The sequence below is a fragment of the Anser cygnoides genome, chromosome 4 (genome assembly GCF_040182565.1).
Source record: "Anser cygnoides isolate HZ-2024a breed goose chromosome 4, Taihu_goose_T2T_genome, whole genome shotgun sequence".
Classification (NCBI taxonomy): Eukaryota; Metazoa; Chordata; class Aves; order Anseriformes; family Anatidae; genus Anser; species Anser cygnoides.
Window position 1 is genome coordinate 49,886,315 of NC_089876.1, and position 26,380 is coordinate 49,912,694.

Sequence of the window (26,380 nt, forward strand, 5' to 3'; positions counted from 1 at the left end):
CCGCGGCACCGCCCGCCCGGCCCCGCCCTCGCCCCCGCGCAGGCGCAGCAGGGCCGCGGGCAGCTGCTGCGGGGGCACCGAGAGGGGTCGAGGGCGCCGCCATGTTGTGGTCACGCTGCCCGCCCTGCGCCACAGGTAACGCGGCGGGGCGAGGGGGGGCAGCGGGACCAAGCTTGTTGGGGCTGTGGTGGAATAAAAAAACCCCTCCTGTCCTGTCTTGTCTTCTCCTTCTGGCCGTGTGTCCCGGTCCCGGTCCCGGTCCCGTCAGGCTCGCCCAGGGCCGGCGGCTGCTCAGTCCCGCCTGTGTGAAGGGCGGCTGTGCGCGGTGTCCGTGCGCTGGGGGGTTACGGGTGAGAGCTGTTGTTAAACCGGCACGGCTGGCACCGCCGTCCTGCCTGGCACCGTGCGGGGCTGTGGCAAAAGGGCGGCCTGCCTGCTGGCCTCGCCAGCGCTGCTGCCAGCACTACGTCCCCGGCTGGGCCTTTGACTGCTGCGGTTTGGCAGAAATGCCGTGTTTTAAATACCGTGTTCTACCTCTTCGTCCCTGAAATTACAGCAGGGACTCTGTAATGGAAGGAAAAATATCTCTCAGGGTGCATTAGCTCACAGATCTGTACACTAAAACTAGTTGTGGTGCTGCATATACTGCTTTTCTGAGTACAAATCATGTCTTTGCCAGTTGTGAAAAGTGGAAATTAAAGCAGATGTTGCGGCATGTTGTTGCTCTTCTGCATAGAATCCTGTTTTGATCATTTGGAACTTCAGTTCTGTTTTCTTTATAAGCGAGTCGAGTTTGTTGTTGCAACAAGTAATGTTTTTGCAGCAAAAGTAAAGATTAATTGTATCTACTGTGCCTGGCTTTGGCTACACTGAACCTGGGTTTAAGTCTGAGCTTCTGGTGTAGGCTGTGACGTTTTAGATGAGCTGCCTCCTTATCAGTAGTCGTGTAGGCTGTATATCTCAGCACGTGTTGGTGTCACAAGGGGTGAACTTGAATGTCCTACACCTGCAGTTGTTTAGTCACTTCTCATGAAGTCTGAAGTAAGTCTTGGAGTACAAAGTTCAGCAGGAACTTAAAATGCATTTTCCCCGTGTATGTGTGTGCTATCCCATGTCAGCTGTCAGAAATGGTTGGCTAGTGCAGGGAGTGGTATCATGGGAAGAATGCTTAAAGGGGAAGCTCTCTGTTTATTTTTTAAATATAAATGATACAATGTAATTGTAACAATTGAAACTTTTAAAATCTGTGTTTATGTTTCCTCATCTTCTCATCCTGACTGCCTTCTTGGGGGACTGTCATACTGGTTGTGCCATGTGTTTCTGAAAAAAAAATGGAACACTTTTTGAGGAAGGAATGGTTCGTCAAATCTGTTTCTTGCTTTTGCAGCACGTCAGTGCTTTCATGCTCTTAAGTTGATAAAGAGAGACTGCCTTCTGTCACTGCACGCAGCAAGATGTACCTCTACTGCCGCTGTGCCTCGCATAACTACGCATTACACGATTCATCCACGGGACAAAGACAAACGATGGGAAGGTAAGTGGGAAAAATGCATTTTTAAAAGCTTTTTATTCTCGTTGCTGAGCTTTAACAACACTGAAATGTGTTGCTGTTTTTTCTTTCTACAGAAATTCTATTCTCTTAAATACAGGACTAATTTTCCAAATGAAATTTCACGGTTGCTCTCTCACAATGAGTGTCTTTAGTGCTATGAAATGAGATCAAGAAAATCTATAAGCAACTTTTGCAATATTTCCGGACATTCCAATCACTATGTTTAGCAATTTTAAAGGTTTCAATTCCAGAAAAGTCACTGATTAATTAGTGTAAAATAAAGTAACTTGTTCTGACTATGGATCTTGTTTTCTTCCTTCTCCCTTCCCTATAGTTTCACCAAGTGTCTTTGATGCAGCTAGCTAACTGGGCTCTTAATTAACTTTGACTTTCTTCTTAACTTCTGAAGATGATATTTCTGGTGTATAGAGACTGTGTATATGTTTTTATGGCATATCTTCTTACAACTTATGAAGAGTTAATTTTATATTGGAATGCTAATGTCCTTCTGCACTATTCCAAGTACAGAAGTGGGCATTTTGTTAGGTGTTTAGCCTCCTTTTATGGCAGGTAATACTACGGGGATACCCAGTAGTCAGTATCACAGAGCAAGGTGTAGGGAGAGAGATGTTGGGGAGAATTGGTGATTAGTTTATCTTACTATCTTTTTTTCTATTAAAGGGGTGAACATGGAGAGATTTGCAGAGGAAGCTGATGTTGTCATTGTTGGAGCAGGCCCTGCAGGTCTTTCTGCAGCTATTCGACTCAAACAGTTAGCTGCTGAGCATGGCAAAGAAGTACGTGTTTGTCTGGTGGAAAAGGCTTCCCAAATTGGTGCACATACACTGTCTGGTGCTTGTCTTGAGCCAAGATCCCTGCAAGAACTATTTCCAGACTGGAAGGAGCGGGGGGTATGTATGAACATACAAACACATTGCTAGCATGTCATAAATTCCTGTATCTGACTCATTTTGGTGTGACTTAGTAACTTGGTACCTTTGGTGCTTAGTACCATTTAAAGTACGTTGATCCAGTAAGACAGAACCACCTGTTTTCTTTTTAGTACATTTTCTCTAGTTCAGCAGTGCTAAACGTGTCTGTTGCGGCCTTTGTTCTTCCATCCAGTGGTCTTACAGCACATGCACAGGATGCCTGCCAGATCCCGGAGTGCACCACATCTCCTGCATTTATACAGAATCCAGCTCCTGTGCACAAGCAGTGATGTGGCAGATTGATAGCTATGTCAGACGTGTCGCTTCTGGGCAGTACCTCTGACTGTGCTGCGCTATGTTTTGTGCAGACGTAGTAATGTAGCTCAGGCCTAAGGTCATTTAGGAGGGAAGACAGCAAGAACTGAGCCACCATCCATGCCAGGACAGCCATCTGACTGGCAGCTGGCTCCCTGCTGTCACCTGGGAGCTGCAAGAAGCAGGCCATTGACTAGTTGTTTTGTCGTAGTGGTCTGAACACACAAGATGCGCTGCCTTCTTTAGAAGTGTTTAGAGTATTGATGGAGTACAAGCTGAAGCACAAACTATAGCAGGGGTTTGCAAGGCCCTGTTCCAGTTTTTTAACCTTTCGGTTGTGTTGATTCTTGTCTCATGACTGTTTTCATAAGATATTTGATTTTCTCTCTGGTGATACTTTCCTATAGAAATGCTTTATTAGACATTTAAATGACTGCCAGTTCGTTATTTGTTTAATTATTTGTGTGGGTTTTTATTTTTTTTTCTTATTTTATATGGTTTGGATTGGCTAGAAAAAAACAACTCACAGGCCTATTTCTATTCCCTTTTCTACGTAGGCTCCACTTCATACTCCTGTAACTGAAGACAAGTTTGGAATTTTAACAAAGAAGTCTAGAATTCCAGTGCCAATTCTTCCAGGTAAAGTCTAGTGAGGAGCTCTTTGTACCATCTTTTCAGTGTGTTTTTCAGCTTTTCTATGAATCAATCAATCTTGATTCAATGTAGCACAGCAAGTGTATGGAGAATATAATAGCCTGCAGCAATTGTGTGCTTGTAGATGATGGCTCTAATCACACATGACGTTATTTTTTTTTGAAGATGGCACTTATATACATCAGATGTATCTTTGTCTACATCTTCTTATACTTTGCTTAGTGTTCTGTGTTTTAGGTGTGTGTGTATATGTTTGTGTGTATATTCTTTTTGCCTAGGACTTCCAATGGTTAATCATGGGAATTACATAGTACGTCTGGGACACTTTGTGAGCTGGTTAGGTGAACAAGCAGAAGCTTTGGGTGTTGAGTTGTATCCAGGCTATGCAGCAGCTGAGGTAATAATGATATCAGTGTGTATATGAAAAGCATTTTTGAAGCCCCTTTCACTGCGCTCCCAATTATTTGTACATTCACAGCATTTGTACAATCACAACATTCCTCTTAACAGAAATGTATTATGAAAGCCACGTTTCAGTGGCTAAAATCCTTGGCCCAGATCCAGCAAAGCACAAAGTGGATCATAAAGTACGTTAATAATAACATAATCTTCCAAGTTTGACCACTAGACAGCAGAAAGACTTGGTGCTTATAAGTTCTGTATTAGGACTTTATGAATGGATTAAAATGACTAATCATTAAAATGTTCTTTTTGTTTAAACATTTTCAAAGGTTCTTTTTCATGAAGATGGTAGTGTGAAAGGGATAGCTACTAATGATGTGGGAATTCAAAAGGATGGAGCACCTAAAGTAAGTAGCTATGTTTTCCATAAATGGAGATCTAATTTTGGAAATTGTGCTGTATCTGCTTCTAGTGGTATCAGTAATCTTCCTGCAGCCTAAGAAAAAATACAAAATTCAGTACCTGTTTTTCCGCTCTGTATAAAATTGATCAATTACACCTGAAAGTTTTGGTCTCGGGACATTGTAAACTCCGTGTGAAATTAGCAGATAAAGCCTTTGCAGAAAGGAGATTTCTCTGAGGGTGATTGGAAGGAAAGACTGCAAGTGTGCTTTGACATACAGGAAATCAGTATAAAAAATAAATAAAAAAGGAACACTCCCTTGAACTCCCTCAAAAAAGTACGAAGGTGAAATGGAAGGCTGTTGTCCTGCTGGTAGCTAGCACCGTGTAAGAGCGTGCTTCTGGCTGGTTGCTTTTTCTTCTGTACAACTGTAGTCAACGTTTGTTGACAGTCTGTCTACCTTGCTGGGGCAAGGTACGCGCTGAATCTTTATACCTTTTTGCTGGTTGGTCACACTGCTGTATCCAGAAGGTGACCCCCTGCCCGAAGTGCTGGACTTTGGATGATTTTTAGTGGAATCCAGAACCTGCTGTAAGCATGTCACCTCCCTGTGCAATACGTAGGGAGAAGTTAGTACCTCAGAGCACCTCGGAACAGCTTTCACACAATTATCAGGCTACAGAAATTCTAGGTACAGGTTTGGGTTTTTTTCTTCAGCTTTCCTTATATGAGGTTTCTTACTAGTTTACAAATAATTTCAAAGATGTACTTACTTTGACGTAAAAGTCTGGTCTGTTTTTCCAATTTAAAGCAGAGGTTGAGAAGAAAAGACTCATTCTTGTTTTAAGAAAATAAATGTAATGGAGGAAAAAGTGATGGCAGGGAAAAGTAATATATTTTTCCTGTATAATATTGTCTGTCTCCCATAGTGGATATACACACGCTAATTTTCAGGTGTGCATTTTCTCCAGTAGGAGGTGCGAGTAATACATTGCAGTAATAAATGGCTTTTAATGCAGGTTTTTTGTTTGTTTTTGTTTAAGTAGGGAGGAAATATGAATGTTTTTAAAGCATCCTCAAAACCTAATCTTTTTTCCACATACTCTGGATGTCTGTTGACTTCTTTGATTTGTACAGAAGTAGGGTGCCACTACTGTAAACTGAGTATTTAAATTAAGTGTTTTAGTTGTCCGTTGATAGTACTTCCAGTGAATAAAGGTAAATAAACATCATTTGCGTAACCTTCAAATCAAGAATGCCTTCAATGTGTTTGTTTATACAGAACCTAATCAAGTGGTGTGGTTAACGAGTAGACTTTCACCTTGTAATCAGTACCAATCAAACAAAAAACAGGAATGGTGAATGGTTTACCTCTGGCAGGTTTCATTGAAAACTGTTCTTGTGATCTTTTTCAGCATTAAACTTTCTCAATTCAGGCTTCTTTTTTTTTTAAAAAAAAAAAAAAAAACTTTTTTTCCCCCTGCAAGGTTATGTATATTTAGAATGTAGTAATGTAGTATCCTTACGCTGCAAATACAACCTCCTCGTCTATTCTAGCCTAATGCACTCGTGTGTGCAAGTGACGTGCTCGTACATGAGTATGAACTGCTGGTATGAGCCTGCTGGTTCCCCCTATCTTACTCTGAATCACGTTGGAGTTTTTGATGAGAAATTCTTTTAAAATGCCACAGCAAAATTACCCTAACGTTATTTGTGTTTTAACATGCAATATAATATTGGTGTAATATTTATTGTAACAATTTTATTCTGAATTCTGAAGTTGCATGTTCTTGGGGGAAGGTGGGATGGGACAGGGGGACAGGACGCTGATATATCTTTTTCTGACCTGGTGTTTTATTAGGCCTTCTTCATGTACATATATAAGACAATATTTTATCGTAATGTGACTTTATGAGCAAAAATTAAGGCGTGAAGTTACAGGTTAAGATTCTTTGTTCTGTGGGGGTTCCTTTGCACTGTCTGAATGGGCAGATGTGATGGTAGAATCCTCTGACCTGGAAAAGAATCGCTCTCAGTACAGAATGGTGATTCACTGTGGTGCTGCTCTAATGGAATCCCCTTGCCAGGTTTGCTGGGGGTGTATCGTAGTTTGGTTCTGCTCCAGCTGTCTTTTCTGTCTTAGCTTACCATGATTTGTAGGCTCTGGGCAGTGCTACAAAGTAGTGTAAAATCACCTTGTTGCTCTACGTTTTCTTTCTGTGAGTTTGATGGGACACAGTTGTAACTGCTGATGAAATCCTCTACTTTTGCAGCCTACCTTTGAACGAGGCTTGGAACTCCATGCTAAGGTCACAATCTTTGCTGAAGGTTGTCACGGACATCTGGCCAAACAGCTGTACAAAAAATACAACCTCAGGGAGAACTGTCAAGCCCAGAGCTATGGCATTGGATTGAAAGAGGTATCATCTGTAGAATTTTAAGCGTTAAGGAAAATACTGTAAAAATGTAAGGTAGTTTGTTTTCAAGCTACTTTATATAAAGACAATAGAATGATAGATTTTGAGGTACGTTTTCAGACTCTAGAATATTTGCTCTTCTGAAGCTGGTAAGAGAAGACATTTCTGAATGTGTTGACTCTCTTGTTTTGAATGCTATTATTCTTTAATCTGTATTTAGGAGTACCTGTGAATCCACTTCTTAATCTGATTTCAGTTATTCTCATTTGTGAAATTTGTTTTCAGTACTTTTAGTAAACGAGAGGGGGATTCATGCTGCCTAATGTTAGGTAGTTTTAATACCTGAGGAGGAGAAGAAAGGCTTTCTGTGGGTTTTCTGCATGTTCATTAGAGGAAGGGGCTGTCATGCTCTCTGAAACACCTGCTTGAGCTTTACACACACACACCCTGATCCCTTCGCTAGGCTTATAGAATTGAGATAGGGATCAGGTGTATAAAAAGTATTTTGTACTCGGGAAATACTAGTCGTGAAAAAAAAACCTGATTGTCTAGAGTATCTCCAGAGTTTGACTGTAACATACTCTTTCTGATTATTTCTTTAAGCATGTGCTTCCAACTACAAAGCATTCACCAAATTTATTTGGCGATTTTAAAATATTTTCACCAAAATATTTTAGATTTCTGTAGAGAAGAGGCAATTGGTGAATGTTCCTTTGCATGATATAGTTAAAATTTCTAATACCTAAGTTGTAGGTAAAGTAGAGTACAGTCCCTTTGGTACCAGATGAGACAGGTTTCAATGTGACCGTGTCTGCTTTAGCAAATAGTACAGTGCAATAGGAATGGATCTGTAAAGTGAAATAGTTGGTGCTGATGAGCCGACATCCACGCTATGCACATTTCAGGGTTATTTTTACTTTGGGCTAGCTCTATCTGAGTCCCGAGTACCCTTTTGTGACTGGAATGCTTTAGGCGGGTTTCTGGAGCCAGGCAGAGTTGGGTTTCATGTGAAAGGAATCCAGTCTGTGCCTTCCGTGACTGCTCTGTAATGTGAACCAAAGCGCGCTGAGCGGGAGCAATCCGGAGTCCCGCTCAAAAACGCGCTCCTTAATCCAAATAGAAATATTAATGTAGATGTACCCTCTGCGCTTGAGAAGATGTAATAGTGCCTGATGGGTGGAAGGAGATAATTCTACTCCCCCTCCATCCTTAGACTGTGCCAGGCACATCACTCCGTGATGTTTTGTGAATTGAGTGGAAAATTAACCCACCAGTAAAAATAGGAAAAGGCTGTAAGTATGCCATGGGTCACGTGAGTACTGGAAGTTTGTAGGAGAGAGAAGAGAGGACAACTTGTTTGGCAGCAGATACTTAGATCAGCTCTGCTGTATAGTTAAGCCTGATCATGAGAATCTTGTGAGGAAATTGTAATGATTCATATGAAAAAAATGTGTTTTTTAAATAAAAAATGTCAACATAGTTGCATTCATTAGCAAAAACATCTATCAAAGTAGCTCATAAAAAGGATCATGTTGAATGAAAAATTTAGGTGTAATGCTGGAGTCTGCCTTATTTTCTTATGTGTGGCTTGTCAAGGAAAAATGTTGGCAAATTCTTAAATGGTAACCCAAAAAAGTATTTGTACATCATAATCTGGTCTTTAGCTGGATGAGTTCGTGCATTGCTCGTAGCAGTAAGTTCATTTGTCATCAATAGTTTATTTTATTATTGAAATGCCATTGCTTTGCAATATAGAATAATTTCTGGCGATCTTCATTTCAGTTATGGATTATTGATGAAAAGAAGTGGAAACCAGGAAGAGTAGAACATACCGTAGGCTGGCCTTTAGACAGACATACGTATGGAGGATCCTTTCTTTATCACTTAAATGAGGGTGAACCCTTAGTTGCTCTTGGATTTGTGGTAAGTGAAGTTGGTTTTTCTCATGTGTGTGTGTGTTGTTTGGGTCTTCATTTTTGTGTGCATTCTCTTTTCTGTTTTAATGTGAAGATAAAAAACACAAAAATAGCAGACCAAGTTTAGTGCTTTCATAGTCTTATGTGCACTCATTCCCATATAAGGAAAGGTAAATTTGTCATTAATCTGTCTTTTATCTAGCATCTTTTATTAAGAACAAAGTGGAAAACTTACAAATACGTTCTTTTGCAGACCAAACAAATTTTGGTAAAGCCAAAAGCAGGTGATTAACCAAAACTGTGCTCGCAAAATTTTCACAAAATATTCAAAAGTTAGGAAATGTCAAAATCAGTCACTTTTGCAGCTTTAATTCAGTTTCCTTATTTGTGCATCAGCCTATCATGCATATCCAATTTTATGGGAGAAGCATCAAAGTAGGAACACCCTGCATTCCCTATCTTCTGTTCAGATAGGAGAAAAACCACTTCTGTGTGCACGTACAAGCACTTCTTTTGTCTTTGAACTTTACACCTATGTCAGTCTGAGCTGATTCTTGTAACAGACATCAGAATGTGTCTTGTACATAATTTGAAAATCCGTCATGAACTTTAGCAATGGAAGTAGGTGCAAGCAGTGCTCTAAAAGAACTGAACAGCCAGAGAAATCGAGGTACTGTTTGTTGCTGACTCAGGATATATTTTGATAATTTTTGTGAAATAAAGCTTACAGGAGCCAGAAATTATTCCTTTGGACAAAAGAGAAACACATCTCAGCAACATCTGTCTTTCCAAGAATATGTTAAAGGTGGGAAATGTAGGGTTTATCTTTGGGCAAGTTCTCAAATGAATAAGATAGCCAGTTGGCTGAATGCCCAGGATTTCTAAGTCATTTTTTCCCCCATTTTCTGTTTTTATCTTTGTTCCCTGGTGCCTTATTACAAAGGCTCACCTATTTGGAAATAATTGACTAAGCTAAATAATGTGAACAGGTTAAAATATGTGAGTGCAAGGACATAATAAGTATCTAGAAATAATTGTTTACCTCTCCTTCCAGCTTGTGTAGGGCAAAGAGTTTTTGAAACAAATTTCAAACAAGTTTTCTCACTTACCTACCGTTAAATCATGCTTAACTTAATTCCACTGCTTTATTTCAAAGTCATATGGAAGGTGGTTACAATGCAATTAAGGATTTCCATGCTTCAGGTATACGTAGGACGTAGTTTTACGGCAGCAAACTCTCAGACGTGCTTGTACTATACTGTTAATACAATGTAGTTTTGGCAGTAGTTTCTTGAAGTAGAAAGATCTTAAGGTTGATTTAGTATGAAATAGACTGGGGAGTTGATCTGGTAATACATGGTTGTTTTATTTTCTAACTTTTGTTGACATTTCATACTTTATTTTCATTAATGTTGCACTTTTTTATTTTTTAAGGTTGGTTTAGATTATCAAAATCCCTATTTGAATCCGTTTAGGGAGTTCCAGAGGTGGAAGCACCATCCAAGTGTAGAGCCCACTTTGGAGGGTGGAAAAAGGATTGCATATGGTGCCAGAGCACTGAATGAAGGCGGTCTCCAGGTAACATTTTCATGAAGTTTTTTACTTTCAGTTTTCCATAGCCATGTATGTAATACTGCAGATTCAGGTTGCATGCTGTTGGGAAACAACTGAAATATAACAAAGATGAATAAGGCCAGAAGTTTTGCTAAACACAAGGACTTTGTTTTCTTGCTGGAGACACCTGCTGAGATTAGCTAGGCTTAGGTTCTGTAATACCAGGAATCTTCTGACACAGTCACTTTACTTTTTAAATTACATGTGAAGTTTATATTGCAGGCGCACGTGTTCTGCAGCAAAGGTACAGATAATTCTTTGTTTGGCCTGGAAACCTTGGGGGTGGGTAGCACCAGTCATCTGGCTCTTTTGGGGGGGCGGAGGAGGAGGTATTTTCCTAAATGCTTGTGCTTTTGAGTGCTTGACCCTTGAGTCAGTGATGGTGCTGCAGTTACGTACTTTGGCAGCTAAGTCCTCACCTCCTCGAGTACCTTCAGTATTTTTCATGCACAGCTTTGAATTTCTCACTTCTTGGGAGATAAAACACCTTGTTCATTTTGTTCCCTCAGAGAGTCTAAAAGATTACATACACCAAGACTTAAGGTCAGTTGAAAGGGTTGGAATAACTTGCAGGAGAAATAGTCTAAAATACATGTTTAATAGCTCAAGATCTTTCAAGTTTTTAACCTCGTTTGGGAATCTTGAAACACTTGAAATCTTGGAAAAAAAAAAAAAAAAGCTGTGTGTCCTGGGCTACCACATCCATCTTCTTGATGCTTCTTTTTGGTTTGAAACTTAAAACCAGGCTGAGTTCGTGATCTGTGCAGCCTGTTTGCGGGGCCATTCACCTCTGCTCTCTGACACCTTTGTCTTTCCTTTTTGAATCTCTTCTTTAATATAAATGTGGCCTCATGCAGCTTTTGAAATACAAGTAGGACTTCAGCAGCGAGGTAACTGTCGTGATAGTCTCCTGGAGTTAGGCTTTGCTGCAAGTGTGAATGCCTGGGACTGAGTAATGTGAGTTCATGAGGCAACTTCTGGATTACGCTTGTGATACGCATAAAGTCAGCCTGCTGGTTGATCACCTCGTGCTGTCTGAAGTGGAAGTATGTCGCGTCATGTTCTTTGTATTCAGTTGATGATAACGGCTGTGTTACTGGTTTATCTCGGAAACCACTGTTGGGCCATTGTTAACACAGATAGTATAGAAAGTACCAAGATGTTTTAATTTGGGCATAAGAGGGGCTTCTTTTTCCAGCATGCTGGTTTCTGTATCACAGTCGTTATTGAATTTCTGGCCTGGATTGTGCAGTCAGATTCTGACTTCAATTGCATGTTCCTCCTCATCCTGCTCCCAACACACAGCTGAAAGAACACGGTAGTTTTTAAGTCACAGGCATCATTTGCGCTGTTGTCCAGGTTGTACAGCTCTTGCACATCCGTCTCCTAATCTTTGGACTTCTTTGCCAGGCTTAAAACATGTCACTTACTTTGCACTAATATAAAAGCATGTTGCATGTCTAACTTTTTACTCCCTCTAGTTAGAATTGTCTATTTGATCATGAAGTTACATTTTTAAGTAGATTTTTTATTATATATGATTTCCAATTAAAAAAAAAAGTCTTGCTGATGAGTCACTTGGGAAGACTTTTTAAAAGAGTAACTCTTCCTCTGCATATGTTGTTTGATAACTGTATCAGTCTGACTCATTTCCATCACTGGAGTACAGGAATATTTTCTTATGTAAGTGGCTCTGTAGCTCTAGTTCTCATTTTGGTGACAGTATTGTATGAAATACATATCTTAGATCAGTGATAATTTTATATTTTTTTTCTATTATCTACAACCTTATGACCATGTTCTTTAGTCTTTAAAATAGCTTTGTGTGAAAGAGAGAGAGAGCAAGCACTTAGATATTTCCCTGTTTTTGTAGCTTTTGGGATATGTGGAGGGAACGGACAGAGTTTAATAGATTACATCTACATAGCTGTTATTTCTTCTATTAAAATTCCAAAATCAAGGACTTGCAAATTCAGAAATTCGCATGCAACCTCTGTTTTGCCTCTGTTTCATCAAATACTTTGAAAACACTTAAGCATTGTGTGGGAAAAAATAAAAGTAGTTGCTGTTGTTGAGCAATGTTTTGTTATGAATATCAAAGAAAAAAAAACTTAGGAAATTAGTCATGTTGATGACCCATGCAAGTGTCAAACATAAGTCTTGCTTTTACAGATCCTCACCCCTGAGCTGAGCTAAGGGAAAGAGAACATCAGGCTCCCTGTTTGCTAAGGGCAGGACTTTGTGAGGAGCACACACCTTGCCTTCTGTCCTCCAAACCAACTGTCCTTGCCTTTTCTCTGGCAAGAGGGTGGTGGCTTCTCCAAGTGCTTGAGGCTGAGCTCAGGATTTCACCGTGTGTCTCGGGGCAGGGAGTGCTTGTGCCACCCCAGCCTGGTGTCTTCCTTCACATGACTGCGGACTGGCTGTGAAACAGCCATGAAGTTCCATACCTCTTGTAACAAGAACTGCTAACAGAACTGGGATGCATGCAGCCCTTTCTGTTACGTGACTAATCTTTAATCTCATTCATACCTCGGCAGTATGCTGGCCTCTATATGCCAGGATTATGCCAAGGATAATAGTGGATGTTCCTTCACCATCTTTTTATATAACTTGAAGAACCAGTCAAGAAGTCTATGATTATATCAGTGCTGCATCATTGCATCCTAGTAGATAGGTCAGAATTACTCTCTTCAGTCACCTGTTTTCAGCCAAAGGTCTTGTGGAAGGAGAAGACTTCCCTCCTACTACCTAATTCCTTTGAAATACTGTCATATAACTGAACTTAAGACTTGTAGTCATGGAAAAGTAAGTTAAAAGTTGTAGTTGTGTTTTTAGCCTAAATTACCTTTCCTACGAACCAAGTTACTGTCTGATTCAACAAATTGCCCAAAGCACAGGGAAAATGTGTGTAGTACAACTCTTTTTTAGTGACTGTTGTATGGATATTCAAAAGTAGGCAGCCCTGCCTGAGTAGTGAACAGATAGCAACTGAACTAACAGAAGAAAACAAATGTTTTTTTTCAAATTATCTTGAAAACCAGGGGATACTTTTTTTTTAAATTTTTATTGAAATAAAACTACTTCTTCAGTGTTGAATTATGTAGCCTATTCCAAAACAAATTGTTTCAAGCAGCTTTAAAAAAAGCAGGATGTTGGATTCACAAGCCCTCATCAGTACAAAGAAAAGACTTTTTGAGGGAGGCTGTGTTTGTAACGTGCCTCCAGCAATTTCAGGCCTGGTAACAGCTTTCTTCAGGGTGCTGTAGTTGGTCTGTGTTTTGAAGCTGCTCTCTGTCTAAAATCCTAACCTCATTGGATGAGGGTGAGAATATCGTGACAGGTGAGCTCTTCCTTAGTTAATCTAGGAGGATAATGTGTGTGAATAAAATACACATGATGTTTGCAGATTACCTGGCTGTCTTGGGTACTTAGGTACACTCTGACTGTATTCAAAGACATTATGCTTCTTGCAGAACAGGAGTAAGAGAATGATTTAGCTCCAAAAATGTATTTGTTGGATGCTGAAAAATGTCTAAAATAAGTGGAATTTGAGGGGAGGAGGGAGGATGCTGTGTGGCTTGACAGAAAAGATTTGTCAAATGGAAAAAAAAGCAGCACCAACTAATAAACTCTGAGATGGGACTGATACAACTTACCATGTTGAAAATGGAAGCACAAACGTCTTTCAAAGAAAGAATTCACTTAAAATTGAAGGAGGAAAATAGTATCAGTGGATGACATTACCACAGTCTTTTTATAGATAAAGCAGTTGGAGGGAGGATATAGGGAAAATGCTGTCTCTTCTCAAACCTAGTACAATGTCTGCATTCTTATTTGTTTACTATGCCAAAATCATTCGATTAAGTAGAATAACTTAAGTCAATGTATATTTAGATCAGGCACATGCAAGTGTAAAGGACACTCTAGTCTCATGCCAGTTTGATTTCCAGCATGTTATATTCACTTAACAAAAAGGAATTTTTTTTTCCTCTTCAGTCCATACCCAAGCTTACCTTCCCAGGTGGATTATTAATTGGTTGCAGTCCTGGACTCATGAATGTTCCTAAGATCAAAGGGACCCACACTGCAATGAAAAGTGGCATGTTGGCTTCAGAAGCCATCTTTAGCCAATTAACGAATGAGAATCTGCAGTCAAAGACAATAGGTAAGGTCACTGCGCTCTCATCTGGAGTTACCTTGTGTTCAGCTGGAGCCACCAACGGTTTAGCTGTAATTAGTTTTCTGATGGAAATGCAAAACATGAAATGAGTGTGGTGGTTTAAAAAGATATATACTGTTTGTTTACTATTTATACTGTAAAATGATTTAAGAAATAAAGTTTTGCTTAGCTATTCTTAAGTATTGATCTTACCGCTAGGACAAAAATAAGCCTCTAATGAGAAAACTAAGCTTGCACTTCCTGTATAAGCAAACAAGAATATATATTCAGTTCCTACTGTTAAAAATTTTAGCTTTATCATTCAAAAAGTCTTACTGAAAGACTGCAGTCAGAAGGCAGAAGATTAAAAGGAGCTGATGACACGTAAGCAGAAGTGTGAGATTTTTCAAATTTACTTTTCACTGTATTGTTGTTAGTAGGATCCTTTTTTCTATCTTTATAGTCTTCTCAGTGTGAGATTGTGTATTTCCTATTATGTGTCATTCAAATGCATTGGGGTAATCATCTGACCCTGACTGCATTGTAGTGTTATATTTAAGCCCTGCTTGTCCCTTTAAATCTGTTAACAAAGGCTGTACAGGGAGATAACGCTGCTAGAATTTCAGCCGCTCTGGAGAACCACTATAGCCAGGTGCCACGTAATTATTTTAGAAATCTCTTCTCTGTAGTGATGGAGTCACCTCTAGTGAGCTCTTCTGCAAGAGAAACATGCAACTGAAGGTGGCACAGAGGTGTGCTGAACAGATAAAGCTCCTAGTTTACTGTAACACGGTAGAGCGATTAGAGCCCTAGAACCTGTCTGAGATAATAAACACTCTATTAGTTTAGTCTGCTGCTCTTCTTTGATTATCAGCAGGTTTTATAAGCCGTTAACAGCTCTGTCAAGACAGATTACAGCCCAGCTACTGCTCTGTGCACAGCTAGGGATTTTTTTCAGACCCTTACGTGAGGCAGAAAATACAGACTGAAGTAGGTTTTTATGTATAGACAAGCCCTTAATGTGTTTTTTTAAAAAATCTAAACCTATACGGTAGTAATGGAGATTGGTGAAGGAGAGGAAACTTTCATTTGAAGAAACTTTTTTTTCTAATTGCTTGGCTTTAACTATATTATATTGCAGGAGATGTGTCTAAGTGTGCAATGTCTGTAGCATTTGTAAAGAAAACCAGAAGTTTAGTAAAACACTGCTTGATAACTTGCTGGTTACAAAGGGAGGAAACGTTGTCTAGCACTGGTGTCCTCCACTGGGCCGTAGCCATAGTTACTGATATCAAAATGCTTGTGGTTGCCGAACTTGTAAAGGAAAAGCTTTTAACTTGACGATTTTAAAATTGAAATCCTGGGTCTTAGACCACAGGTAAACAGTACTGGTCAGATCTTGATTCTGTGAGAGAGGAGAGGAGCTGTTTTCTGGTAGGGGTGCCGTTATAGCCACCTGGTCTGCTACCTTTACTTTTTTGCTGAAGTTTGAAGTATTGCTTCTTGTGGCTTGTTTAAAGAGGTTACAAAGGAGCAGTGGGTAACCTGCTGGCGACTGCTGAACCTGGTTTCTTCAAGAGACTGAAGTATGTAGTTCAGTATACTCTTAGTGTACTATTCTGAAATTCTTAATTTGCTCCCTTCATTGCTAACAATTGTCTTTATTCAGCAGGTTGTTTTGGTTGTTTTTATTGTTTTTATTTATTTATTTCAAGGATAGTCTTTATGTACTGTAGGTATCTAACAAGTAGTGTCCTTCCATAGGACTTGATGTGCAAGAATATGAAGAGAACCTGAAAAAGTCCTGGGTCTGGAAAGAGCTGTATGCAGTTAGAAACATCCGCCCGTCCTGCCACAGCATACTGGGTGTGTATGGAGGAATGATTTACACAGGGATATTTTATTGGCTACTGAGAGGAAAGGAACCATGGACATTAAAACATCCAGGTAACTGCATTATTTCCTGAAAGAAGATACTAAATGTATATGTTCTCAGTCTCTTTTCACAGTCTCTTAATTTAAACTAGACCGTATCTGGTCAAGTGGTGGGGACTTAAACTATAGAAATTAATGATAAAGTGGTGAAGGAGATTTGTAGATGAGGCCATTAAAACACTATTCTACTTAGCATAGATCTTGTCCCATGAAAAGATTTGTCTCATGAAAATGGCTAGCTTCTATGAAGTACTTCATTCCGATGAGGAGGAAAATCAAAATAGCTTGATTAAATTGTAATTCTGCAATGAATCTTATTTATTAAAAATGTATTTAGGACCAGACTTTGCTCAGCTCAAGCCAGCCAAAGATTGTACCCCTATCGAATACCCAAAGCCTGATGGAAAAATCAGTTTTGATCTCCTATCATCTGTGGCTTTAAGTGGTACAAATCACGAACATGACCAGCCCGCTCATTTGACTTTGAAAGATGACAGCGTCCCTGTGAGCAAGAATTTGGCTATATTCGATGGACCGGAACAAAGATTTTGCCCAGCAGGTAGGTAATAGAAATGGAGCATGAGAGAGATTTTACAAGGTGAAAAACTTAAGTATTTCAAGAGGAGTCCACCTGGCCTGCTACTTCAAATATTCTGTCCTAGTTGTCTTCCTAGAAAAGGGCTCAAGTAGAGGTCTTCAAATTTATTACATTACAAATAAATTCATGACAATATAATGGGTGAACATGGAAGAAGGCAGTTGAATGACACTGGTACTATACTTCCCTTGTTATGCTTGGTGACTGTGCATGTGAGAGAAACTAGTCAGAGAAGTCACACGCTCTTGTGCTTTTCCCAGGTGTTTACGAATATGTTCCTCTGGAAACAGGAGAAGGATCAAGACTGCAGATAAATGCTCAGAACTGTGTCCACTGCAAAACGTGTGATATTAAAGACCCAAGTCAGAACATTAACTGGGTAGTGCCTGAAGGAGGAGGAGGACCAGCTTATAACGGGATGTGAAGTGGCTGAGAACTATTCAGTGACTTCTGATCACCAACAGAAAAGTTGGAGTATTTTATGCTGCAGTGACTTGAATGTTAGAGAGTTTTGAGACTAACATGCCATTCTGAAGTTTAGGTATGACCACTGCATTAAATGGAAGGTGGGTGCATTCTGGTTAAACCCTAGCCTTATTTAAATAGAACTTCTTTTCAGGAGTTGGGTGGCAGGAAGAAGAAAGTTCTTCTTAGGACTGACAAATGAACTTTGGACCTTGGATTTATTGCTGAAGTTCAGTGATGACAGGAGCCATATCCAGAATCAAGGGTGTAATGGAAAAGTTTAGTACCTATCCTTAAAAAAAAAAAAGTGTTTGTCTATCGGAAGTGCTTTACTATATGTAGAGTCCTACCTCACAGTAGGGAAAGTACATCAGTCTAGAAAACCGTCACTGTTCTTAAGTGTTACACTTTTTACATAAAACAGATTATTTTTTTTTCCTGATGATGACAGGGAGCCCATCTGTAATACAACTCTAAAGTGGTTTAAAAAAATGGTTTAATATTTGCACCTTCAGGGTATATGTCTGTCAGCACTTTTTATTCCTGACAAGAAATCAGGCCTGCACTAATTAAAAACAAAAATAAAAATAAATCTTAACAAACTGCTTAAATGGCTTTGGTGTTAAAACCAGACTTTTTAGGAGGCCCTAAGTATTAAGCAGCAAAAACACAACCCCTACTGCGAGCAACATACCTGAATCACAAAACAAGTTCTTACACCTTAAAAGAAGAAAAACACTTCACCTTTGAACAATGTGTTTATTATTAGACCTTTAAGTTGTAAACACCAAGAAGTGCAGTACAGGGCAAATGAAAGAGGGAACAGTTGCTTCCAGCTCCATTTTGTCTTTTACAAGAGTTAGTGCATAGAATTAAAAGCTTAACAATAAAAATATCAAGCGAACATTTTAGCATAAGCTGCCTTCTCTTTCTCCTTTTGGGCTTTTATCTTCTGCTTGATTTTGAGTGTTTCTGTCTGGATAGCTGTTTAAAAAGAAAATCCATGATACAGTGTCTTTAGGTTACGTTAGGTTTCCTAATATGTCAAGAGCAGGTCTCACTGCTGCAAATTACCCATATTATTTTGTACACTAAACTGCATTTGATCTTCTGCTAGGTCAGATACCAGCAGCAAAAAGGCTTTCCCTTTGATTTACCTGGAAGGTGACCATGTAGGAAGCATAGTATTGGTGTCCACTCAGAATTTATGATCTAAAATTTATGATCTAGAATTTATGATCTGTTAGGTACTGGTAAGACCAGAAAATTAGTATGACCACTTAGAGCATAGCTGTAAAACTACACCTACATAAGCAGTTGCCCAGGGTACCAGACACATCAATGCTGTATAAAAACAGGTGTTCCATGTCAGTGGGCTCTGTGCTCAATAAATCAGGTTCTAAGTTTCAACTGTTATTAGAAGCCACCATTTTAGGCATCACATTGGTATGATTTCTTATGTAAGTATTACCCTGGTTACATTCTTAAAGTATAGGATCTGTAGAGAAACAGCTTTATTTTACCTTTGTCTTCAGGGGCTATTTCATGAGCCTTCTTAAGATCAGCCTTAAATAAAAACAAATATAAATGAACGTTCTGATGAAATATTTAGATATACCAAAAATAATGTAAATAGTCTAATCATTACCAGTGCCTGATCGAGATCTTTTATTCCCTGCCATCCTTGAGCCCGTCTGTAGAGAGCTTTAGTATTTGCTGGATCTATTTTAAGAGCCTGTAAATTTAATAAAATTGTCACATTAACATTTAGTATACTTCACAGCCTCCCATCTCTGCAAATGGCAGTTCCCACCAGCAGACAATCTCCCTATTTGATTTGAGGGTGAGCTGTCAAAACATTAACTGCAAAAAGGGATGCTATAATGGAGCACACTGAATGGCTATCTGATCGCTTTCAGTACTGCTGCACCACAAGTGGGCTTCTGTCAAGGGCCAGCATACATTACGATGAAATGGAACCTGTGCTGATCAATACAGCTGTCAAAGCAAAGCTGCTGCTGCAGCTCAGGTTATCCTAACCTTGATGCTCACTGTTCTGTATTGCAGCTCCTCCCTTCGCACCAAGAAAACCCTCTACAGCAGCATCATAAAAAAAAAAAAGTCAATTTTCTGTAAAGCTTTTTTCACTGCAGAATAGAAGGATGCAAGCACTCCATCTTGTGATTCAGGAACCTTGTCATGTTTCAGGTATCATCCCTTTTCTGACACGAATGGTTTCGCTAATGTGTACGTTCCAGCTCTAATATGACAATACCAAAATAGGAAATACGTGACCAGGTAAAGAGATTGTTCCACTAGTCAAGTCACTCACTAATTATTTTTTTCAAACTACCTCCATTAATTTGGATAGCTCCATTCTCTTCAGGAGCTTTTTCTTGCCTGTGAAAATCCCATTGTTTTTTTCTTACTGCAAAGATAGAACTATATTATACTTCTTTTTTTTTCAATTTTTAGAAATAAAAAGTTGTTCAATGATTAGAGGAAATCTGTGTGACTGTGGGGCTTTGTTAGTTTCATTCATTAACTTTAACTCATTAATTAGGAATTCTAGATGCTAGAAGCTGCATCTAGATTTTTTAAAAACACCTCAGTATTGGCTGTTCGTATAAAGTATTGCTCTGAGAGCTCGTCTTGATCTATCTGCTATAAGGCCTTGAACCTCTTCTCTGTCAAGAGTTAAAAACTTAGGTGCCTGTACCAGGTGCACATAGCATTCCTCGTTTCCAGCTGGACCAAGTGTGCTTACAGCTATTTTAACACAAGGCTTGTTTGAACAGGTTCAGCTCTCTGTAACTTCTTATTTACACCAAACAATGCATGTATTACAGATTGGTAATTAAAAAAAAAAAACTTTTGGCCTTAGGAAATCATCACTGAAACTGTATAGTTCCTCATCAACAATTACTTGAACTCTACTAGTTAGTCTTAGAAACTGGTCTTAGAGACTGGTGGTCTAATTAAAACACTGATACACAGTTTAACACTTGCTATGATATCTAAGCTAAATGCGTTACAGATGGCTACTACAGTTAGGGACTTGCTTTGATCGAACAATTCTATAATCTTAAAAAAAAAGTTTTTCCACAATTGCAAGTATTAGGATTATCAATTTCTGTGACATTTAAACGCTGTTTCAGTCGATCATTTTCTAGAGGACAGATGCCATGTTACACTTTTTTACCCCTCCATTTGTCCGTCTGAGGACATGGGTTTATGAATGTTCAGTGCAGAACACCACCAGCAGCCTAGAAAGCAAGCCAGCTCTTCACAGATCCCTCACATGCAGATCAGTTGCATTTGTTTCCTTCCTTTTTTTCCCCTTCACCAGTTTCCTTTCACCACTACCCTACCTGAAAGGGATTTAATTGGAAAATTCATTTCAGTGAATGAAATTCAGGCCCATCAGATCTGAAAACAAGTAAAATGTTTTGCTTGTATTAGTCTTTAAGTCTTCCAGGAAAAAAAATACTCTTCTTTCACTGAAGACTCTCTGTAATTTAAACATTAGCTCTGTTCTTAGGAAACAGAACTGACAATCCCAGTATGTATTTTTTCTGACAATAAGCAACAGAAGTTTTGCTTTTAAATTCCTTTTCAATTTTAAAATCATTTCAAAAAGCCACATACCAGAAGGTTTGTGGTAACTTCACAACCTGCCTTCTACTTCATACTTTCAAACCTTGAACTTGTCGGAAGAACTTTAAAAAAGCTTTGCAGTTTCAGTCTCCATTCTCGACATAGGCCAACTGCTAATCAAATTACTTAACACTAAATTTACCTCCGAACAACTGTCAATGGCTCCCTGCCAGTCGGACAGTTTTAGCTTACAGGCACCGATGTTTAAAACACAAGTCAGCCCAATGGTCTTCAGCTTTGGCTTGTCAGCCTCTTCTGCCACCGTTTCAGAAGCTTCTACATACCTGGAGAAAAACAGGTTTACAAAGAGCGTGCGTTAGCGTTGCAAATTCTGTTTTCTTCTGCCCTGAGCTATCTTTCCACAGGTAAGTGCAAGCTGGCATTTGTAATGCAGTGTCAATTCCACTATTACAAGTATTTATTTGTATTTGTGTATTTAAGAAGATGAATCAGTGAATGTTTTCCTGTAGCTCAGTAAGTATTAGACCAAAAGAGGAAAATACTGCTATCCCTTTACTGTACTGACGGCATCTTTTATTCTTAGACAAATGCACTATCCTAGATGGCGTTAAACCCATTAGAATTTATCTCAGTGCTTATTCCCAACAAACATAATGCTCATCTGTGGCAAAAAGCAATGCCACTATAGCACCTTCCACATTCATAGGAAGCTTCATCTCTTCTTCAGTAAGATTTTAGTTAATTTAGGCATTTATGGTGAAAAGCTAAAGCTAACTTTCCTTTGTAGAGGCAAGAATGTTATTAGCGTTAACTCCACCTGCTTTCCAGTGACGACTCTGAGGTGCGTTTTCCTGAATTTCAAAACTGACCCTGGTTCAGGACCAAGGCCTATTATTTACTGCATCGCTGCCTCACAGGTAAACTGACAGACAAATTGTATCTCATTCTTCTTAATTTACACTGTGTTAATGCTGGCAGCTTTTCATCTCAAGTAGCAAAGGCCTGTTGTGGATCTAAAAGTTCTGTCTCTTTTAAGGGCGTGCTTACAGAACTTCTATTGTTTTAATTTAAAAAAAATCAAATTTACCAAAATTGTGTTTGCGTACACTCACATTTTAAGCATGCCATGATTAATGCAGTTTTCACAGATTGGTGCTTATGGAGTTTTAATTTTTCATCCCTATCTTTTGAGCGTTGGATGGTTTGTACACAATCTTGGAGTACAGAAATAAGCAATACTTAAAATGTAAGTAAGACATAATCCCAGTGATTTGTCCGCTTGCTGGGCATCATGCAAGAAATAAGAACCAGAAGAGAGAAAAAAGGGTAAGGTAAGAAGCTAAGGAAAATAATACGTAGTGAGTTATGTTCAAAACAAATAGAATGCACCTATGGTATTTATAAATCACAACAAAACATGACAGACTTCAACCATTCTGGAAACAAAATCAGAGCTTCCAAGCCAAAGAAATCTGTAAGATGAATATGAGCAGAGACAAGGGAAAGTAACACATTTTGGACAAGAAAGTATAAATTCTGACGTGAAAAATAACTGGTTAAGCAGCAATAAGATAAGAAGAACTGAAGGTTATAATAGAATATAAGCATTAAAGAATGCACAATGCAACGCTGATTTAAAAAAAACAAGTAAAACCACCAGATGGTTTGTTTGCTAGGCGAGTTGTACAGAAGACATGGGTGATGCCCCCGATAAGAGCTACTCCTGTCAGTTCCCAAGAAGTGCCAACCAAAATACTCCATCCTACATAAAGTATTAGACTTCAGGGAGAACAGTAGGGCATGTCCATTCAAGTATGAAAATATGACCCATAAAGAAGAGCTGGAACAATCAGATTTGTCTACTTTAGAAAAGCTACTCTCCCTTCCATCCACTAGGACAAACAATGAGTATCAACGAGAAGCTGTCTGCACAAACTGGAAGAGCCTTCATTGGCTCATCAGCTTAAGAGTGAGCAAGACAGCTAATTGTGAGGGATGGCAAAATTATACCTGATACTTGGTTAGTTACTTAAAGATCTATTCCAGCCTTTCTTCTGTATGATTTCTCAAGGGCTTACATATCAATCCTATTTATTTCAGGTTTTAAGTTGTACTATGAAAGGATTTTTGAAGGCAGAGGGAGAGGTTGCATCTTGGGTTAATTATCTGTATGGATTAATTTTTATGCTTTAGAAAGACATCATTTGTTTGAAACTTAATTGGTTAAAACACAGCTGAAGCATTAAATATGCCTGAATGTTTTTTCTTTCCTTACTGTCACTGCTCATTAACCAGTGATCGTAAGGAAGGTAGGAAAAAAGGTCAGTATAACTTTTTAAAAAAGTTAACAGGAGAACCACATACACATAAAGTAAAAATCGTGAAAGAAGAAAGGAGCAGTATGGAAACAAAGATCGTGATTTTAAAGGCAAGTCTGAATTATACATGGAGACAGGACAATGGCACAACGCCTCAAAACAAAAAATAATAATGAATTAATAAGCATCACATTTGGGGGTGCTCTCTCTTGAGCCTACCCATCTCCTAAAGCTACTGCTTATTCGAAATCTGACAAGTATCTCCCTCCCTTCCTCTCCAAATACACAGTATCCTATTGTGCTTTTCTTCCCAATTATGCACCAGCACAGCAGCAGCATTAATAGAGGAGCTTTTATTCAATTCAAAACAATACTTCTTGCCTATAGCTCTTAGTCTAGCAGTAAGTAGAAGACCTACTTGTATTGGTAGCTAAAGAACAACCAGCTGTTTTCTAGACTCTGAAAGCTATTTTTTAAAACAGAAAAAAAAAGAAAAACACAGCAACAGGCATTTTTAAAATGCATGTATAATTGCTTGATATCAGAATTAATTTGGATTACAGGAACTACCTCATTTAATGATGATAGCCTTACCGTAAACTTTTACTATACTTTTTAGCTGCCATTGCCCAATTTTCCGATTTGAAGAAAGTATTTCCTATATTCTTTATGTCTTCTGCTATGGCCACAATCTTGTCAACCTAATGAATAGATGGAAAATATAAGGTATAAATTTACTTATGAGAGAAGTCTTGGTTTACTTTGTATTTAACAGTAGGATCCCATGTCCATCTTCTTTCAAAGATCTCAGAAGTACTGCAATTTTAGATAAATACTAACTTCAAACCACTTCTGTAATATTCTATACTTTAAGTAATGCAATAGTCTGAAAGATGAAATTACTAATGGGTTTTCTACCGCGTTAAGAGTAAGAAAACACCAGAGACAACACAGCAGCACAATTCTTTCCCCTCAACGCTGCTACCCACACAGAAAGCTATAAATAAAGATGTTGACCATTATTCACGGAAAGGAAGGCATGCTAACAATGAAAGTATTCAACCAATACTGCCTTATTTACAGGAATATTTCATCTTCTGCTTCTCAAAATGGTACTAGAGTCACCTGAGATCTGCACGTTCTCAACAAAAGTCATAGCAACACACATCTTTCTCTCAAAATACTTCCAACATCAATGGAAGAAGAAAAAGAAAACTGCCAGCGTGCATCAAATCCATCACTTCTATTTCCAGAATGGCATATACTTCAAGTGTTAAGTTACTTTTCCAGTGGCAAGAAACAGTTTATAGTTACTGCTGTCTGTACCACAGTTGCCTTCAGATCTGTCAAATGTATATATTGCCATTTGTAAGACTATCGGTTTACACTTCTACCCAATTAGAATTAATATCCTTGAAAAAACTGATCATCGCAGCAGAAGATGAATGTCACCACGGTTTCTGCGGTTAGTTTGTATAAACATGTTTAAGGGAGGCAGGCATCTGCCAAGCTCAGATCTAGACCACAGCAAATGCCATCCAAAACCTCTTTCACCGTATCAATAGCCAGATACAAGGAGTTTCTGGTTTCTAGCTGTAAGGTTTTTGTTTCTTACCATTCTCTCCATTTCTAATTCTGTATTTGGAATCTACACATACATCGTGGCCCCCTTTTTATTCCCCTCTCACAGTGTTTGATTTCCACAGCTTATCTATTTCACTATCAGGATAAAGTAAGAAGCTGCATAAGAGCTGCTTTCGCCAGCCTGCTCCCTAACTCTCGGCAACCAGTCTTCCTTCAGTTTGAACGACCTGAAAAGCAAACAGCTACTGGGAACTGAGAGCATCTAGCACGGATATACTAAAAATATTGTAAAAGTTTTATCCTTTATTATTTTTAGTAAGTGAGGCAATTTTTAAAGGATGAATTATGTTAAAGGTTGTATAGAAAAAGTGCGCATGTACAATACTAAGTTAATCATCTCTGGGATGGAGTTCTCATAATTACACTGTCACTACAGCACAAGCAAAAAATCAGTAAAAAGAAATGGACAGGAAAAAAACTATTGTGGTTTTAGTTATTAGGAAAAAATCAGTTGTAATTAGCAATGAAAAAAAAAAGATTGCAATCTCCTCCCCCAACATTCACTTTCTTAAAACTAAACATTACCACTTAATCTACATTGATTTAAAAAAAAAAAAAAGGCTCAGTGAACATCGCAGATGCCATGTAACTCAGATTGCTTACAAGTGTTGCATTCTGTAAAATAAGTACCTTAAAAGAAAACTACTTACATCTTTTAAGTCTATATCTGAGTCTTCAGGAAAATCTGGATGAGCATCTCCAGAACCATCCTGGGGAACAATTCCCCAGTCATCTCCTTCCTTTAGCTCTCCACATTCTGCAATGACGCACAACTGAAAAATAAATAGCAGGTTTGCTTATTAAGACAACTTTGAGGGGGGAAAAAAAGCCACAACTTCTATAGACTCTTTAAAACTCAGTAGAAATGCTTTTTCATGTGTTGTTTGGGTGCGTTGATTTCAGAAGCCCATCATGTAATTAGCCTATCCTCATCAAAAGGCTTTTATCACAGAAAGCACTGCCTTTGGGAAGCAGCCTTCCACCAACACCATACCCACGCTCTACAGGGGGGCTGGAAGAGGAGCTGGCAGCATGCTGAGCTTCAGCAAAACACAAGCCATTGAAATTTCAGTACTTTAGAGACAACGGATCTTTCTCAAACTGCCAAGTCTTTTCACGTTACAGAGGTCTTCGTTTCTGAAGCAAGCAAAAACTGGCATGACCTACAACAACAGCTTATCCAGAAATAAAACTATTTCTGACATAACATTCATAACAATGACTTATCAGGTAGGTAGGGTTTTGAATTCCACCTTCTAATTCCACCTCACTGAATTTTCTAAAACACTTCAAAATGTGTAACTGTTTTAATAGGTTTCAACCACAAAATAACCGTTTTCCCTTCCCAGTACTTTCACAAGACATGTTATGTTTCAGATTCAAGAAATCAGACATCCTCTAATATTTAACTAGGTACCATTGACAAGACTACAAT

At 38.8% G+C, this 26,380-nt stretch overlaps 2 protein-coding genes across 2 annotated transcripts in view; one reads left to right on the plus strand and one right to left on the minus strand.

The window, feature by feature from the left end:
- ETFDH (electron transfer flavoprotein dehydrogenase) lies at positions 1 to 18,269 on the plus strand. The gene is made up of 13 exons (XM_048076144.2): positions 1 to 135; positions 1,388 to 1,534; positions 2,234 to 2,463; positions 3,357 to 3,438; positions 3,732 to 3,850; positions 4,185 to 4,262; positions 6,532 to 6,678; positions 8,458 to 8,598; positions 10,026 to 10,169; positions 14,205 to 14,373; positions 16,132 to 16,314; positions 16,640 to 16,861; positions 17,161 to 18,269. The coding sequence occupies exons 1-13, from the start codon at positions 102 to 104 to the stop codon at positions 17,322 to 17,324; spliced, it is 1,860 nt and encodes a 619-aa protein (XP_047932101.2). The 5' UTR covers positions 1 to 101; the 3' UTR covers positions 17,325 to 18,269.
- Positions 18,105 to 26,380, minus strand: part of PPID (peptidylprolyl isomerase D) — a 12,284-nt gene continuing 4,008 nt past the window's right edge. The window contains exons 5-10 of the mRNA XM_048076145.2: positions 25,596 to 25,718; positions 23,896 to 24,002; positions 21,165 to 21,306; positions 19,014 to 19,100; positions 18,889 to 18,931; positions 18,105 to 18,349 (exon numbers count right to left, since the gene is read on the minus strand). Coding sequence (XP_047932102.2) covers positions 18,261 to 18,349; positions 18,889 to 18,931; positions 19,014 to 19,100; positions 21,165 to 21,306; positions 23,896 to 24,002; positions 25,596 to 25,718 — 591 coding nt within the window. The 3' untranslated portion in view covers positions 18,105 to 18,260. The remainder of the gene's footprint in view (positions 18,350 to 18,888; positions 18,932 to 19,013; positions 19,101 to 21,164; positions 21,307 to 23,895; positions 24,003 to 25,595; positions 25,719 to 26,380) is intronic.

Excerpts from the sequence above, each read along its gene's own strand:
- ETFDH (XM_048076144.2), top strand. The coding sequence starts at position 102 with ATGTTGTGGTCACGCTGCCCGCCCTGCGCCACAG. Across the intron at positions 1,535-2,233 it reads CAAAGACAAACGATGGGAAG|GGGTGAACATGGAGAGATTT; the intron begins GTAAGTGGGAAA and ends TTTCTATTAAAG. Across the intron at positions 4,263-6,531 it reads AAAAGGATGGAGCACCTAAA|CCTACCTTTGAACGAGGCTT; the intron begins GTAAGTAGCTAT and ends CTACTTTTGCAG.